Source organism: Mobula hypostoma, chromosome 11 (assembly GCF_963921235.1).
Source record: "Mobula hypostoma chromosome 11, sMobHyp1.1, whole genome shotgun sequence".
In the NCBI taxonomy this organism is placed as follows: domain Eukaryota; kingdom Metazoa; phylum Chordata; class Chondrichthyes; order Myliobatiformes; family Myliobatidae; genus Mobula; species Mobula hypostoma.
Window position 1 is genome coordinate 17,750,388 of NC_086107.1, and position 15,741 is coordinate 17,766,128.

The 15,741-nt window shown below is 40.1% G+C and overlaps 1 protein-coding gene across 12 annotated transcripts in view; it reads left to right on the forward strand.

Annotated features, from left to right (window-relative positions):
- Positions 1 to 15,741, forward strand: part of nav2a (neuron navigator 2a) — a 1,052,051-nt gene that overhangs the window by 1,007,025 nt on the left and 29,285 nt on the right. For 9 of the 12 annotated variants that reach the window (XM_063061719.1, XM_063061711.1, XM_063061717.1 and 6 more), the window contains 5 exons: positions 109 to 192; positions 1,382 to 1,493; positions 3,413 to 3,561; positions 7,510 to 7,688; positions 8,955 to 9,108. In XM_063061719.1, the coding sequence (XP_062917789.1) occupies positions 109 to 192; positions 1,382 to 1,493; positions 3,413 to 3,561; positions 7,510 to 7,688; positions 8,955 to 9,108 (678 nt within the window). The remainder of the gene's footprint in view (positions 1 to 108; positions 193 to 1,381; positions 1,494 to 3,412; positions 3,562 to 7,509; positions 7,689 to 8,954; positions 9,109 to 15,741) is intronic. The other 3 variants (XM_063061712.1, XM_063061714.1, XM_063061723.1) reach the window with 1 other exon arrangement.

Consider the following 15,741-nt stretch of genomic DNA (forward strand, 5'->3'; position numbering starts at 1 on the left):
TGCAAATATTGAAATCATTGGAGCGGAGCTGGAGAATGGTCTATGCAGCTGACACCATCATTCAGTTTGCCGTGATTTATCAGACATTGTATGTGCTTTTTCACACAGGCTCACCTTGTAGCAGCCTTTGAGCAAAGCTTAGCAAATATGACAGGAAGATTGCAGAGCTTGACGATGACGGCTGAACAGAAGGTGAGTGGTTTCCATTTGCTTTGTTACTAATGCTGCTGTATATTTGGGCTACACTGAGAAGTGAATGGTTAAACTAATGGACAGGGCTGAATGATTACTCTGGAGCCATGAGCTTGACTCTCAGCGTGGGCAGCTAGGCAGTTTAGATTCAAGTGGTAAAAAATAATAAGGCTATTATCAGTAGAAGGAACTATGAAACTACTAGCACAAAGGGTGACACAGAAGCATAAAGCCTTACAGAACCAGCAACCCAGGTTCAGTTCCCGCCGCTGTCTGTAAGGACTTAGTACGTTCTCCCTGTGACTGTGTGGGTTTCCTGCAGGTGCCCCGGTTTCCTCCCACAGTCGTATCGGCTGGTAGGTTAATTGGGCAAGCTAAATTTTCTTATGGTTAGGCTCAGGTTAAAATAGGGGTTGCTGGGCGACGCAGTTCGAAGAGCTGGAAGGGCCTACTACTCTGTGCTATATCTCAATAAATAAATAAATGCTGGAGGAACTCAGCAGGTCAGGCAGCATCAATGGAGAGAAACAAAAAAAAAATCACTGTTTTGGACCGAGAAACAAAATAGAATGTTATAATGAGCCATGTGAATAATTAATATCCTGAAGGGAAGGTTATCTACTCTCCTTATCCAGTTTGACTAACATGAGACTCCAGACCTATCAACCTAGTTAGTTTTTAATTTGTTCCGCAGTTCAGGAGCAATCAGTGATGCACAGTAAATGGCAACATTTTCTGAGATGTCCGTAATCCCTGAATAAATACATAAAAAAGCTTTGGTCAGCTTTTGGGCAAAAGAGAGGTTGTTGGAACAAGTAAATCAAGATTACACTGGGAAATGATGGAACTTTTAGAAGATAAAAAGAATTTTCTTTTTTGTTGTCCTGTAGATGTTTATTTGTTGTTGATAAGCAGCATTTTGGTACTTGCCAACAAGTACATACAAAATGCTGGAGGAACTCAGCAGGCCAGGCAGCATCTATAGAAAGGAGTAAACAGTTGACGCCGCAGGCCAAGACCCTTCATCGTGGGTCCCGCTGAAGGGTGTCAGCCCGAAACCTCGACTGTACTCTTTTCCATAGATGCCGCCTGGCCTGTTGAGCATTTCGTGTGTGTGTTGCTCGGATTTCCAGCAGCTGCAGATTTCCTCTTGTTTTTAATATTTGCCATTTGTTTCTATAATATTTAGGATTCTGAACTTAATGAATTGAGAAAGACCATTGAACTGCTCAAGAAACAAAATGCTGCAGCCCAGGCAGCTATAAATGGAGTCATCAACACACCTGAGCTCTCCTGTAAAGGTACAGTTTCTCAAACACATTTCTCATATCTGCAACTGTTATTCTTATCTGCTATTCTTAATTGCTATTTCTGAGTCACTTATTCAATTAAATTTTTATTCCTAAACATAGATGAGAACTAATGAAGGCATTAGCTGACTAATACTTATGACTAAATGATAGTTTATCTATGTTATGTTTTAGGGTGAGGCCTCTTTCTTTGGTTTAATGCACAACTGAAAATTATTGCCACTCACAATATGTCACTCAGAAGCTCCGTGCTTTTCTTCAATATTACCTTCCTATTATATTTGCACATGAAGGAACTTGTTGGGTTTGCTATTACTAACGTGAAATAACTTGTATCTCCTTTTTAAATGCCTGGTCCCTCCATGTCTTAGAGATATAACCTAAGGTTTCCTTTTGCAGAAAGCAGCTTGCCCATGAACCGCAACATGCAAATACCTTGGTGTCATACAAGTTCAAAGTTCAAAGTAAAATTTATTATCAGAGTACATACATGTCACCACATACAGCTCTGAGGTTCTTTTTCCTGTGGGTATACTCTGCAAATCTATAGAATAGTAACTGTAAACAGGATCAATGAAAGAGCAAGAGGGAAGAAGACAACAAACTTTTGAAATGCAACCGTAAGTAAATAGCAATAAATAATGAGAGCATGAAATAACAAGATAAAGAGAGATAAAGAGACTTGTTAAAAAGTAACTCAAAATTACGTCTCAGTCCACAACAATTGATGTACATATTGTGTCGACCTGCACCAGAAGGCACCTCAGAGATGCGTATCCTTACTGTCATATCTGTGTGGCTCAGCACAGCTTAAATAGCATCAATAAATTTGCCAACTGTTGCTGGCAGAATCTCAGATGGCAATGAGGAGGCACAGAGGAATGAGATACACACAAAATGTTGGAGGAATTCAGCAGGCCAGGCAGCTCTATGGTAAAGAGTAAACAGTCGACATTTCGGGTCAAGACCCTCATCAGAACTTGATGACCTGGTGTCCTAAGGAAGGGTGTTGGCTTGAAGAGTATTTACTCTTTTCCACAGATGCTGCCTGGCCTGCTGAGTTTCTCCAGCATTTTGTATGTGTTGCTTAGATTTCCAGCATTTGCAGGTTTTCTCAAGGACTGAGATAGGTAGGCTGGTTGGGTGGTGCCAACAATAACCATGTACTCAACTTCTGCAAGACCAAAGAATTGATTGTGGATTTCAGGAAGGGGGAGTCAAGAGAACACACACCTGTCCCTGCTGAGTGGTCAGCAGTGGGAAGGGTGAGGAGCTTAAAGTTCCTGGGCATCAACACCTCAGAGGACCCATCCTGGGGCAACATGTTGATACCGTCACAAAGAAGGCTCATCAGCTGCTAGACCTCATTAGGAGTTTGAGGAGATTTGGTGTATTACCGAAGATTCTAGAAAATTTGTGTAGGTAATCTATAGTGGAGAGGATTCTGACTGCTTGCATCACCACTGCTGAGGCCCCAAGATGCAGGATCGAAAGGGGCTGCAGAGCTTGCAGACTCAACCAGCTCCATCATGGGCACAATCCTCATCATCATCAAGGACATCTTGAAAAGGTGGTGCCTCAAAATGGCGGCATCCATCATTAGGGACACTCACCATCCCAGACATGCCCTCTTCTTACAATCAGAGAGGAGTCCTGAGGAACCACACTCCAACATTTTTGGAACAACTTCTTCCCCTCTGCCATCAGATTTTTGAACACTTCATAAATATGACCTCATTATCCTTTTACCGCACTATCTATTTGTGTTTTCTAACTTATTATGATTCTTGCACTGTACTGCTGCCACAAAATAACACATTTCACGACATTATGTCAGTGATAACAAACCTGATTCTACTTCAAACGAATTGTGTGGAGCAAGTTCTAATGTCACTGCAACTTCTTCACAGCAGGAAACGGTTCAGCACAGTCAGCAGACCTAAGAATCCGTCGCCAGCATTCATCAGATAGTGTGTCCAGCATTAACAGTGCCACCAGTCATTCCAGTGTGGGCAGCAGTGCAGAGGTCGACTCCAAGAAAAAGAAGAAGAAGAATTGGGTAAATTTAAACCTCTTAAGTTTTATGTTTAAACCAGGTTTCAGCCCATAGTGCTCTGCATGTGCTTTGGGTCAGGACTGGAAATTGGAAGCATCTTGTAAGACATGACCCCAGAGTATTACATAAAGGTTATTATAATTGTGATGTCCAATGAAAAGTTATGATTTTGTTGGTTCATAATTGGAAGTTGTTACATTTTCCATTCAGATTGTGCTGCAGGAGGGATTTCCCTCAATGTAACCGTCTTATTTTTCAGTCGGGATAAAAACGGCTTTCTCACTTAGTGCCATGTTAGTGGCATTAAGCTGTCTTGTTCTTGACTACTGATCGATGAACTGAGACAGAGGCATAATTAGTGAAAGGGAGAAGACCAGTTAAAGTAGTTATTATGTGTGTGGGGCATTGCTGTTTTCAGGCATGATGGATCCTGATTGCCTTCATTGAAGCTGAATCACCATGATCCGGTGAAAATTGTTTAATACTAAATTATTGTGATCTGCAAAATAATCCATAGTTCCCTGCACCCACATGGCTGGCTTGTGAATGCATTTTGCTCATTGAGTTTGTGAATTGCTATGGACTGTTAAACTATTTTAATTTGTCCTTTCAGAATTAGTTCATTTGGTTTCAAAGCAGAAAATGTTGGAAAGACTCATGAGGTTAGATATCATTCTAGAGAAAGCAAAACAGTTAATGTTTCAGATTGAAAACCATGTGAAAGTCGAAACTCTGACTGAGGTTAAGAGCTTTTGTCCAGAAACTTTCAAACAGATGATGTCTGCACTGTGAAGTGTTTCAAACATTTTCTACTTTATGTAAGATTTCCAGCATGTTCTACTTTTTGATTATCAATTTGCTTTGCTCATTGCAGTAATTCTATATAATTTATCCCCATATTGGTCAAAAAAGTTGTGGCTTTAGTTTTCAACCTCTTGAGTGTGTCAGGTTCCCCAGCCTTGGAGAGATGTGTTTATGTTCTGATTTTGCAGCACCTTATTATGGTTATTGGTGGGCATTGGCCTGCGTGTGCTTTTGCTTCATACTGACCCTATCCAGTTCAGTAATGGGTAGAAATTCTGCATGTAAGAGAGTTTATGGTAAAGTGGCCAGTTATACCCAAAGTAGAAGATAATTGAGTGCTTATCCCTTATTATCTATAAGCAACTCCCTTTTGCATTTAGAGACCTTTGTAGAACTTTGTCCTGAGTATAATTTAGCTATTTAGTCTGCAGCTGAAACTTCAAATGGCTGATGTGACTTCAGCACTTTGACTCAACCATATTTCAAAAGTAGTTTAGCTGTAAGAAAAGTTACATTGTGGTCTGATCTTGCTTTACGTTGTTTAGGGCAGGTCTGGCCTGTGTGTAAACATAAATGCTTTCAATAATAACTAACATATAACTTATAGTTGTTAGTAACATTTCTTTGATGTTTGTAATTTAAGAACCATTCTAATCTTCTGGAAGAGTAGCTCTGACCAATTGAAATAATGGTCAAGATCCATGATTTTATTTCAAACAGCAAATCACATATTCATTTTGCTTCCCATACAATTGGTTTACAACCGAGAGCTGCCCTTTCATCTTTACTGTGAAGAAATGCCAAAAATAAAGATCTCAAATTTTCACAGCAGCGTGGAAATCCGATCTTCTACTGGTCTGGCTTGCTTTATCGTGAAGAGCCGCCCTTACCATTGGCATTTCTTTACCAAATACTCTTACTTCGTTCAAAATTAAAATTAGTTTGTTGTTTTCTCTTCTCTCTCCTTGTGCTTGCACATTCACGGCAGGTATATGAGGTAAGTATAACCTCGTGCTTGCACATCACCTTAAACCTAATTTGACACAATATACCCTTGTCATCAACACATAAATCAGGAAACAGTTAAATAGAAAGGGTTCACTTGTCCATCATGTGATCCTATTCTACTTTGCTGTGGAGCATGTCTTAATTGTAATGTGATGATTTCACGCAAGTATTTTGCATTTGTTGCTTTGGAAATATTAAGGGGGCTGCAGTGCCCTTTGAGACGTGATATATTTCTTATCCTAGCTGCAGTGTAGCGTTATGGTGGGATACCGGAGCAAGGACACCAGAAAGAAGAATTGGTAATCAGGTACTCTTGAAAAGGGAGGAAGTAGATTTCCATTGGCATTGTAGCTGACTCTCTTGTTGGCATCCAGGGGTCCAGTTGACATGAAGTGCATTAAACGATGGGAACGAAGCTGAAAGTGGGCTTCTGGCTGTTGCTACAAAGAGAATCCTAGCACCCTGATGACTTGGTGAAGCATGGGGCATATCATTGGTTGAAAATCTACCAGTTCAAATCCTTACAGCATTTTATTATAATAATAATAAGCAATAAATGTTTTGTCCCCCTGATAAGGATCATAATATCAGTGAAATGGTAGTTTTTATAAGGAGCAAGCTATTTGGGGAGGGAGCAGAGGTACACCATTGTGCCAGTGGTTGGCTGCAAGGTGCTTAGTTATACTTGCATTTTGGGATGAACCATCTGACTGAAGCAGGTGGCCACACATGAACTGATCCCTGGGGACAAGTAGAATGTCCATGGATAATGGGGATGAGAGAAATGTCCATGCATTGTCTTCGTTACAACTGTGAATTACTAGCCTCTGAACTGTGAATTCCCTCAGCCTTCTCAATGTTTATGTTTGCCAATATGTGGCATTAAGAAAAGTACAACTCCTGTGAGATGAATCCACATTCATTCTGTTGGATAACAGAGCTTATGCATAACTACAAAATTGTTACATTTAAGGGTTTCAGAAATAAAGTTATTAAGATCTGGTTTGCCTATTAAGAGTTGTGAACAATGTGTAAACTTTCCACACTATCTTCTCTAAATAATCCCCATGTGTAGGCAATTCATGTTCTTATTTATTCAAATGTTGACATTTCAGTTCTTCTTGTCTTTTGGGTCTTGTTGTACTGTGTTCCTTGTTGTGATGTGCTTTTATAGCTGGCTGGCAAATCGTTCAAGTAATGGGATCTAACTGTGTGAGAACAATTTGATTTGACAAAAAATTATACAATTGCACTTTAGCAATGTTTGGGTCAACATCAGAAAAAAGGCATATTGTGCCATGTTGTGTAAAATAGCTTTAAAAGATGCTGTTTGTACTTCAGTAATGGAACAACTGAATGACATATTAAATATGATTATTTCCTATCTGGTTATAGATTTCAAATGGGATGAACCAAAATATTCCTGGAAGGAAATACTTTCTAAAATAATCTGTTTATGAACTTCATGTTCATAAGTAATATTTCACATGCAACTTAACCAAGGATAATCACATTAAAGACATTATCACTTTTAATGTTGCATCATGCCTGATTTGAAATGCTCACAGCTAGTCGGGGCAAATTGGCATGTGTAATATCTGCAGAGGTTCCTGCCACGAATGCAGTGGAGAATGTCTTGGATCCACTTTTTTCTGAATTTCCGATGATCATCTTTCAATGTCAAAACTAAACGTTGGCTATCAGGGTGGAATTTTAGTTGTGCATGATGTTATGGACTGTGAGATTCTGTGGCGCTACTCCGGGTATGAGCAAGGAAAGCTCTAATCCAGATTTATTGAAAATATTTATCCTTTCTTGGTTCTGCTTAACATGTTATACAGTTGTATCAGCATGATCTACGCCACTTTCAAAAATTTCATTTCCTTTTCTTCATTTGAATGAATTTCAGAGGCTAAGTGCATTGTAGTGATACAACTGTATAGTGTACTTGAAGCTACGTATATACTGGGGTGTATTTTCTTAACATGTTTCCAATTAACCATTGATTCATTGAACTGCGGACTCTGAATCAATGTGAGATGTTCAAGGACTTCAGCATTTTTATTTGAAGAACGTCGATTTAATTTAAAGACCTGTTTATTGACTTTAACAGCTCATGTAATTATTTGTGTTATTTAGTTGAGAAGCTCCTTCAAGCAAGCTTTTGGCAAAAAGAAGTCTCCAAAGTCTGCTTCATCTCATTCGGACATTGAGGAAATGAACACACCCGATTCGTCCTTGCCATCCTCTCCCAAGTTCCCTCATAACGGATCAACTCCATCCACCCCAGTGATGAGAACATCGCACTCCAATTCACTGTATGTAGATGTTTTATTTACAACCGAAAGGTAAACTTGATGCAGTTAGGTTCATGCGTAATGAATGGAAAATGCCCATGGTTAGTTGGAATGTGTGTGAATGACAGACAAAGGTTAAATGTGAGAGTACCAAAGCTGCTGTGTGAGTTGTCCGTTTCTCCAGTATTTTGCTATGCTGGATTCTTACCAAAAGATAAAACATTGAAATCCATGAAGAGGTTTGAAATGATTGCACTTATCCAATAACTTCTCACTAACTTCCCAGTAAGATTGGTAGATTTAGGTGTAAGTGAATTTTTAATATTGTGGTAAGCCATAGTTCTTGAGGGGACATGAGGAGAATTTTTTCCACACAGAGGGTGCTGGGTATGCAGGGAAATTGTAGAGATGTGTACAATTGCAATGTTTAAAAAATATGGTCTGATACATGGATAGAAAAGTTTAGAGCAGGAGTTCACAACCTTTTTTATGCTATGGACCCCTAGTATTAACCGAGGAGTCGGTGGACCCCACGTTGAGAACCCTTGGTTTAGAGGGACACGGGCCAAATGGAGGAAAATGGGACTAGCTCAGATAGAATTTCTTGGTTGACATGAATCAGTTGGGCTGAATGGCCTACTACAGTACTTTACAAATCCTTAAAAACCATAAAAATCTCCCTGGCACGATTCAGAAAGCACCCATGGATGGGAATAAACAGTTGCCATTTTGAGCTGATGAAGAGTCTCAGCCCAAAATATCGACTGTTTATTTCCCCCCATAAATGCTGCCTGGCTTGCTGAGTTCCTCCAGCGTTTTGTGTGTGTTGCTGAAGGTTTCCAAATTTTGCAGAATCTCTTGTGGATCTGAAATATTGTTTTATTGATTCACATTATGGGGGAGAAAGCAAGAAGCAAATTGATCAGTGAGCTAAGTACTTCTAACCAAAGACTTTATTTCAAAAACTCCATAACCTATTGTGATTGGGGAATAGAAATTGGAAACATTTCAAAAGAAAAATAAGTCCTGCCGAAAGGTTTTGGCCTGAAACGTCGACTGTACTTTTTTTCCATAGGTGCTGCCTAGCCTGCTGAGTTCCTGCCGCATTTTGTGTGTGGGTTGAAAAGAAAACTAAATGATGATTTCCTCATTTTTCATTCAAATCTTTAACTGTTGTCATTGTCCTTAACAGTGCAAAGGGACTTGGGAATCCTAGTGCAGGGTTCCCTAAAGGCTAACCTAATCCTGGTGCTATATCTTATGGTCATCTTCCTCCTTCCTGTTCAGCATTTCGGAATGCATCGATGGTGAAGCTGAGACAATTATGCAGCTGCGCAGTGAGCTGAGAGAGAAGGAGATGAAGCTGACTGACATTCGGCTTGAGGCACTGAGCTCCGCTCACCAACTGGACCAGTTGCGGGAGGCAATGAACAGGATGCAGGTGAGCTGGCCTGCCTTCCAATGCATTTCTGTAAAGTCTGTCTTTATTTAAATTAGATTGGCAAAATGCAGCAGAGTAATTCAGCTTACAGAGTCATAAGGCTTGGAACCAGACCATTTAACCACCAAATTCATGCCGACCAGTGCGAATCTACTGACCAGTGGACAATTGATTCTTTGTGTTCAACTTGATTTCACTTATGTCAAGCATCCACTGATGATTAGTACCAAAAACTTGAAGACTAACTACTCCACTGTAATTTCTAAGAAGCATCAGTTCTTTTAACTATTGTAAGAATTGCTTAATTGCCACTGATCTGTAGCTGCGTTCTCATCAAAATTACATTAATGTATAGTATCTATCTCCTTAATCCCAATGATACCCTGGTGGAAAGGCAATAAAGGCAGGCAGCATAGATAATGATAGATTCCTGACAAGAGGTCTGCCCAGGTATAAAATTGAAGTCCAACCTGGACCAAGGCCAGAATACTGAGATCTCCTTCCAGCGCAGTCTGACACTGGGTGATCTTTCTTTGTCTGTCTACACATTTGCTCCCCACTCTCACTACGTCTGATGCTTTCTCCCTGCCAGCTTTGTTCCCTTAACACTTTTCCCTTATCCGTACACATTCCTGCCTTTCTCTGTATGCCTCTGTCTTTCTCTGTCCTTCCCTTCCCTTTTTCTCTCTCCCTATCCTGGTGAGTCTCTACAGAGAAGATTCAGCAGGACATTGCCTGGATTGGGGGACTTCAGTTACAGCGAGAGATTGGCTAAGTCCTGTTGCCTCTGGACCAAAGAAGGCTGAGTGAAGACGTGATATAAAATTATGAGAGGCACAGATAGTGTAAATAGGCAAAATCTTTTTCTCATGATATAGATATCAAAAATGAGGGCATAGGTTTAAGATCAGAGGAAGGAGTCTATAAATGAATCTGAGAGGAGAGTTTTTTTTAATAGACTATTGATATCTGGAACACTTGTCACAGGAGGTTTATTGATTTATTTAGCAATACAGCATTGGGTAGGCCCTTTTGGCCCTCTGAGCCATACCACCCCAGCAACCCCACAGCCCTGACCTAATATGGGACAATTGACAATGCCCAGTTAACTTACTTGGTACATCCTCGTACTGTGGGAGGAAACTGGAGCACCTGGGAAAAACACAGGTATTCCCCCAGGGAAGACGCACAGAGACTCCTTACAGAATGACAGCGGAATTGAGCTCCCAATCCCAGAATACCCCAAGTTGTAATAGCATCATGCTAACTGCTACGTTACCATGGCGACCAAGTTATGGTATTAGATATAATTACCATGTTTAGAAAGTATTTGTACAGGCACTTGAGTAGGCAAGGCATTAAAAGATACAGGCTTATATATGAGCAAATGGATTCGTAAATAAGCAAAAAGATTGGCTTAGACTTTGTGGATCAAAGTATCTATGGTCCTGTACTGTAAGTATCCATAATTCATCCTCTATCTGCCTCTCCCTCTTTCTTTCTCTCCTTATTTCCCTTGATTTTTTTTTTGTTCCTTCTTTCACTCCCCTCTTTCTTTTTCTTCACTCTCTTTACCTTACCCTGAATTTTTTTACACAACGCATGGCGAGTGCATTGGATGCGCTGCCAGGACTGGTGATAGAGGCAGATACAGCAGAATTCGGTGTTATCTGATGCGTGCATCTTGTACCACATACTGAACAGGATGCCCAGAACCTTCTGACCAGGAGAGAAATGTTTGCTCAAAACCAATTAGGATTGGATATGTAACTGATTCAGGCATCTTCCCCCTTCCTTCTCAGTCCTAAAGAAGGGTCTTGGCCCAAAATGTCAACTGTTTATTCATTTCCATTTATACTGCCTGACCTGCTGAGCTCCTCCAGCATTTTGTGTGTGTAACAGCTTATGCTTCTACTTATGAAAGCATTTCACCCAACTATCATTTTTAAGGCAAAGGATCTTTCGATGGTCTGATTGGGTTTGTGTGTCCTGTCCTCTCATGGATTACTTTGAAATAGTTACATCAATCCATCTACTCTCTGCTTGCCATTTATCATATTTCTAGAAAATTGTCCCTCCAGTGAGTGAACAGTCTTACCTTCACTGATTTACTTAGCTTTTGCTAGGCTCTTGCTTCAGGTATTTAAGAAAAAAGGAGCAACATATGTAACATTTTGGACAACACTAGGACATCCTATAAATTCTTTATCTAGAACCACTTCTACATTTATATTCTCTTCATTAGATGTTCAGGATCCCTTCTCAGACACACTGAAAATTTCCTTGAGTGTGCTTTCATTAAAGTAAGTGAAAGCGTGTCTCAAAATTACAATGTAGAGAAGTTTTATTGGTGCCTTTGAATCGGCAATCTTTCCAAGGCAGGAATATTAATAGCAAAAAGTGCAGACTATAAATGACAGCTCTGGGTCACCACTAGACCCACATTTGCTGCAATCTGCAATTACGCTATCACAGTTTTCAATTTAATCTTTTAAGAGAGCCTCAAATGTTAATGCTGCTTTTACAGTTGAGCCCGTGTCTCACTAGTTATGCATGACTCAAGCAGCCCCAGGGAGACAACAGTGTAGCTCAGCTAACCTCGCCTGCCTATTCATGCATGGAACTCATCCCAAATGGAAAGATGTCCTTATTGTACGGTCGTCTGAGAGTCATATGTGTGGAATTGTTTGGCCAGCGGACATTTGGAAAGCCTCTTTATTTAGTGGAGGCCCAGATGTTCCTGCAGCTGCATTTCAGTGGGGAGAAAGGAGATACTGAGATTTGTGCTCCAGCCAAGAGCACTTGACAGGGGAATGCAAAACAATTGGGGTATCTTTGTAGCTGCATATCTGCACAGCCATTATTTGAAAGAATCAGAAAACAGTGCATACCAGAGCAAAGTTTGCACTTCAAGTAGTAATACTTTCAAAATTGCTTCTCATCAGAATCAAAATCAGCTATGTCATCACTGGCATATGCTGTAAAATTTGTTAACTTTGTGGCAGCAGTAAATGCTAAACCTGATAATATAGAAAGAAAAAATAAGTAAATCAATGACTCAAAGTATATATATGTACAGTGGCATGCTAAAGTTTGGGCACTAATGGTCAAAATTTCTGTTACTGTGAATAGTGAGTAGAAGATGAACTGATCTCCAGAAGTCATAAAGTTAAAGATGAAAAATTCTTTTCAACATTTTAAACAAGATTAGTGTATTATTTTTGTTTTGTACAATTTTAGAGTGGAAAAAAAGGAAAGGAGCACCAGGTAAAAGTTTGGGCACCCCAAGAGATTTGACCTCTCAGATAACTTTTACCAAGGTCTCAGACCTTAAATAGCTTGTTAGGGCTATGGCTTGTTCATAGTAATTGTTAAGAAAGGCCAGGTGATGCAAATTTCAAAGCTTTATAAATACCCTGACTCCTCAAACCTTGTCCCAACAATCAGCAACCATGGGCTCCTCTAAGCAGCTGCCTAGCACTCTGAAAGTTAAAATAAATGATGTGCACAAAGCAGGAGAAGGCTATAAGAAGATAGCAAAGCATTTTCAGGTAGCCGTTTCCTCAGTTCGTAATGTAATGGCAGTTAACAGGAACGGTGGAGATCAAGTTGACGTCTGGAAGACCAAGAAAACTTTCCAAGACAACTGCTCGTAAGATTGCTAGGAAGACAAATCAAAACCCCCGTTTGACTGCAAAAGACCTTCAGTAAGATTTAGCAGAATCTGGAGTGGTGGTGCACTGTTCTACTGTGCAGCGACACCTGCACAAATATGACCTTCATGGAAAAGTCATCAGAAGAAAACCTTTCCTGCATCCTCACCACAAAATTCAGCATCAGAAGTTTGCAAAGGAAACCTAAACAGGGCTGATACATTTTGGAAACAAGTCCTGTGGACTGATGAAGTTAAAATAGAACTTTTTGGTCGCAATGAGCGAAGGTATCTTTGGAGAGAAAAAGAGTATAAAATTTCATGAAAAGAACACCTCTCCAACTGTTAAGCACGGAGGTGGATCGATCATTCTTTGGGCTTGTATTGCAACCAGTGGCACGGGGAACATTTCACTGGTAGAGGGAGGAATGAATTCAATTACATACCAGCAAATTCTGGAAGCAAACATCACACCATCTGTAAAAAAACTGAAGATGAAAAGAGGATGGCTTCTACAACAGGATGTTGATCCTAAACACACCTCAAAATCCACAATGGACTACCTCAAGAGGTGCAAGCTGAAGGTTTTGCCATGGCCCTCTCAGTCCCCTGGCCTAAACATCATCGAAAATCTGTGGATAGACCTCAAAAGAGCAGTGCATGCAGGATGGCCCAAGAATCTCACAGAACTAGAAGCCTTTTGCAAGGAAGAATGGGCGAAAATCCCCCAAACAAGAATTGAAAGACTCTTAGCTGGCTACAGGAAGTGTTTACAAGCTGTGATACTTGCCAAAGGGGTACTGCCATGCAGGGTGCCCAAACTTTTGTTTCGGGCCCTTTTCCTTTTTTGTTATTTTGAAACCGTAAAAAATGGAAATAAAAATGTAATCTTGCTTAAAATATTAAAGAAACATGTCATCTTTAACTTTATGCCTTTTGGAAATCAGGTCATCTTTTACTCGCTTAGCTATTCACAGTAACAGAAATTTTGACCGGGGTGCCCAAACCTTTGCATACCACTGTATATTAAATAGTTAGATGAAAAATATTGCAAAGCAGTAATAAAATATATTTAAAGAAGTAAGGTAACATTCAAAGTCTATTTAGGAATCATATGTTAGATGAGAAGGAACTGTTTTTGTATTGCTGGGTGTGTCTCTTCAGGATTCTGTACCTCATTCCTGACAGTAGTAATGAGAAGAGGCCATGTCCTGGATGATGGTGGTCCTTCGTGATGAACGCTGCCTTCCTGATGTACCACTCCTTTAAGGTGCCTTGGATACTATGGAGGCTACTACCCAAGATGGAGCAGATTAATTTTACAATTTTCTATTGCTTCTTTTGGTCCTGTGCAGTAGCCTCCTCCATACCAGACAGTGATGCAGCCTGTCACATTGCTCTTCATGGTACATCTATAGAAATTTTCGAGTGTTTTAGGTGACAGACCAAATTTCTTAAAACTCCTATTGAAACGTAGCCATGTCTTGCCTTCTTTACAGCTACTTCAATATGTTGGGACCAGGTTAGATCCTCAGAGATCTTGACACCCAGGAACTTGAAATTGCTCACACTCTCCACTTCTGATCCCTCTATGAGGATTGTTTTGTGTTCCTTGGTCTTACCCTTCCTGAAGACAACAATCAGCTCTTTTGTCTTACTGACTTAGAGTGCAAGGTTGTTGCTCTGACACCACTCAACTAACTGGTATATCTCGCTCCTGTACGCCCTCTCATCTCCATTTGAAAAAGACCACTTTCTCATTGAAGATCGACCATCAACTCATAGACAGGAAAGTTATTTGTAACTTTTAAGTCGCTCATTCTTTGTAAATTATTTTCTTTCTTAACCCTGTTGAACACTTCTCTGCTCATTGCTGACTGGACTTCAGGACAGGATTTTCCCATCATTTGGTTCATGTTATCATGAGGCTGGAGTACTGAAGGTAGAAGGGGAGCTGTTTTCCAGATTTCATTTCTCTCGTAGACGTGTGAGACTCAAATTTTGTTAGTTACAGGAATGAGTAACCTTTGGCATCAAAATCCCAGATCAATATGATATTGAACTGGTTGCAATATGTCGCATTCTGCAGAGCAGGATTCAGTGAGGAGGCTGTAATTCATTTGAGCTCAGATGATTTTATGTATTGTGGAGACAGAAGCTGGTGCTTCCGGCTCATCCACCTCCCACGTCCTCGTGTGTCCAGCTAATCCACATTCCATGTCCTATCTCTGTACCCTACAGTCAAGTGTGACTTCTGGGTTTCACCTGCAGAGTTTACATGTGATTGGTGGGCTTCACCCAGGGCAACTCACATGGCCTGTGTGTGCCAATTAACTTACATCAGATTTCTGAATGGACAAAGAACCCAAGTCCATTACCTCATCATTTTTTTTTCTTTTTTTGCTCTCTTTTTACACTACTTAATTTAATTTTTATATCTATATCTTACTGTAATTTATTGTTTTTATTTTTATGTATTACAATGTACTGCTGCTGCAAAACAACAAATTTCACACATATTAGTGATATTAAACCTGATTCTGATTCTGAGCAGATTTTTCCCGTATGTTAACCAGAGATGGGGAATACAGCAAGACATGCTGTTATTCACAAATCATGCAAGGAGTATCTGTGGTTAGATTAGATTAGTTTAGATTCAACTTTATTGTCATTGTGCCAAGTACAGATACAAAGCCAATGAAATGCATTTAGTATCTGACCAGGAATGCAAAGGATAGTGTTATTTACAAAATAACTGCGAATAAAAAAAGTGCTACAGCACACAAATATAAAAGTACTGAGACAGTACAAATACGGATGCAATACTGCTTAGTGCTGTGATGAGAGGTTCAGCAGTGTCACAGCCTCAGGGAAGAAGCTGTTCCTGTGCCTGCTGGTGCGGGAACGGAGGCTCCTGTAGCGCCCACCAGATGGGAGGAGAGTAAAAAGTCCATGGTTAGGATGAGATGCATCCCTGATGA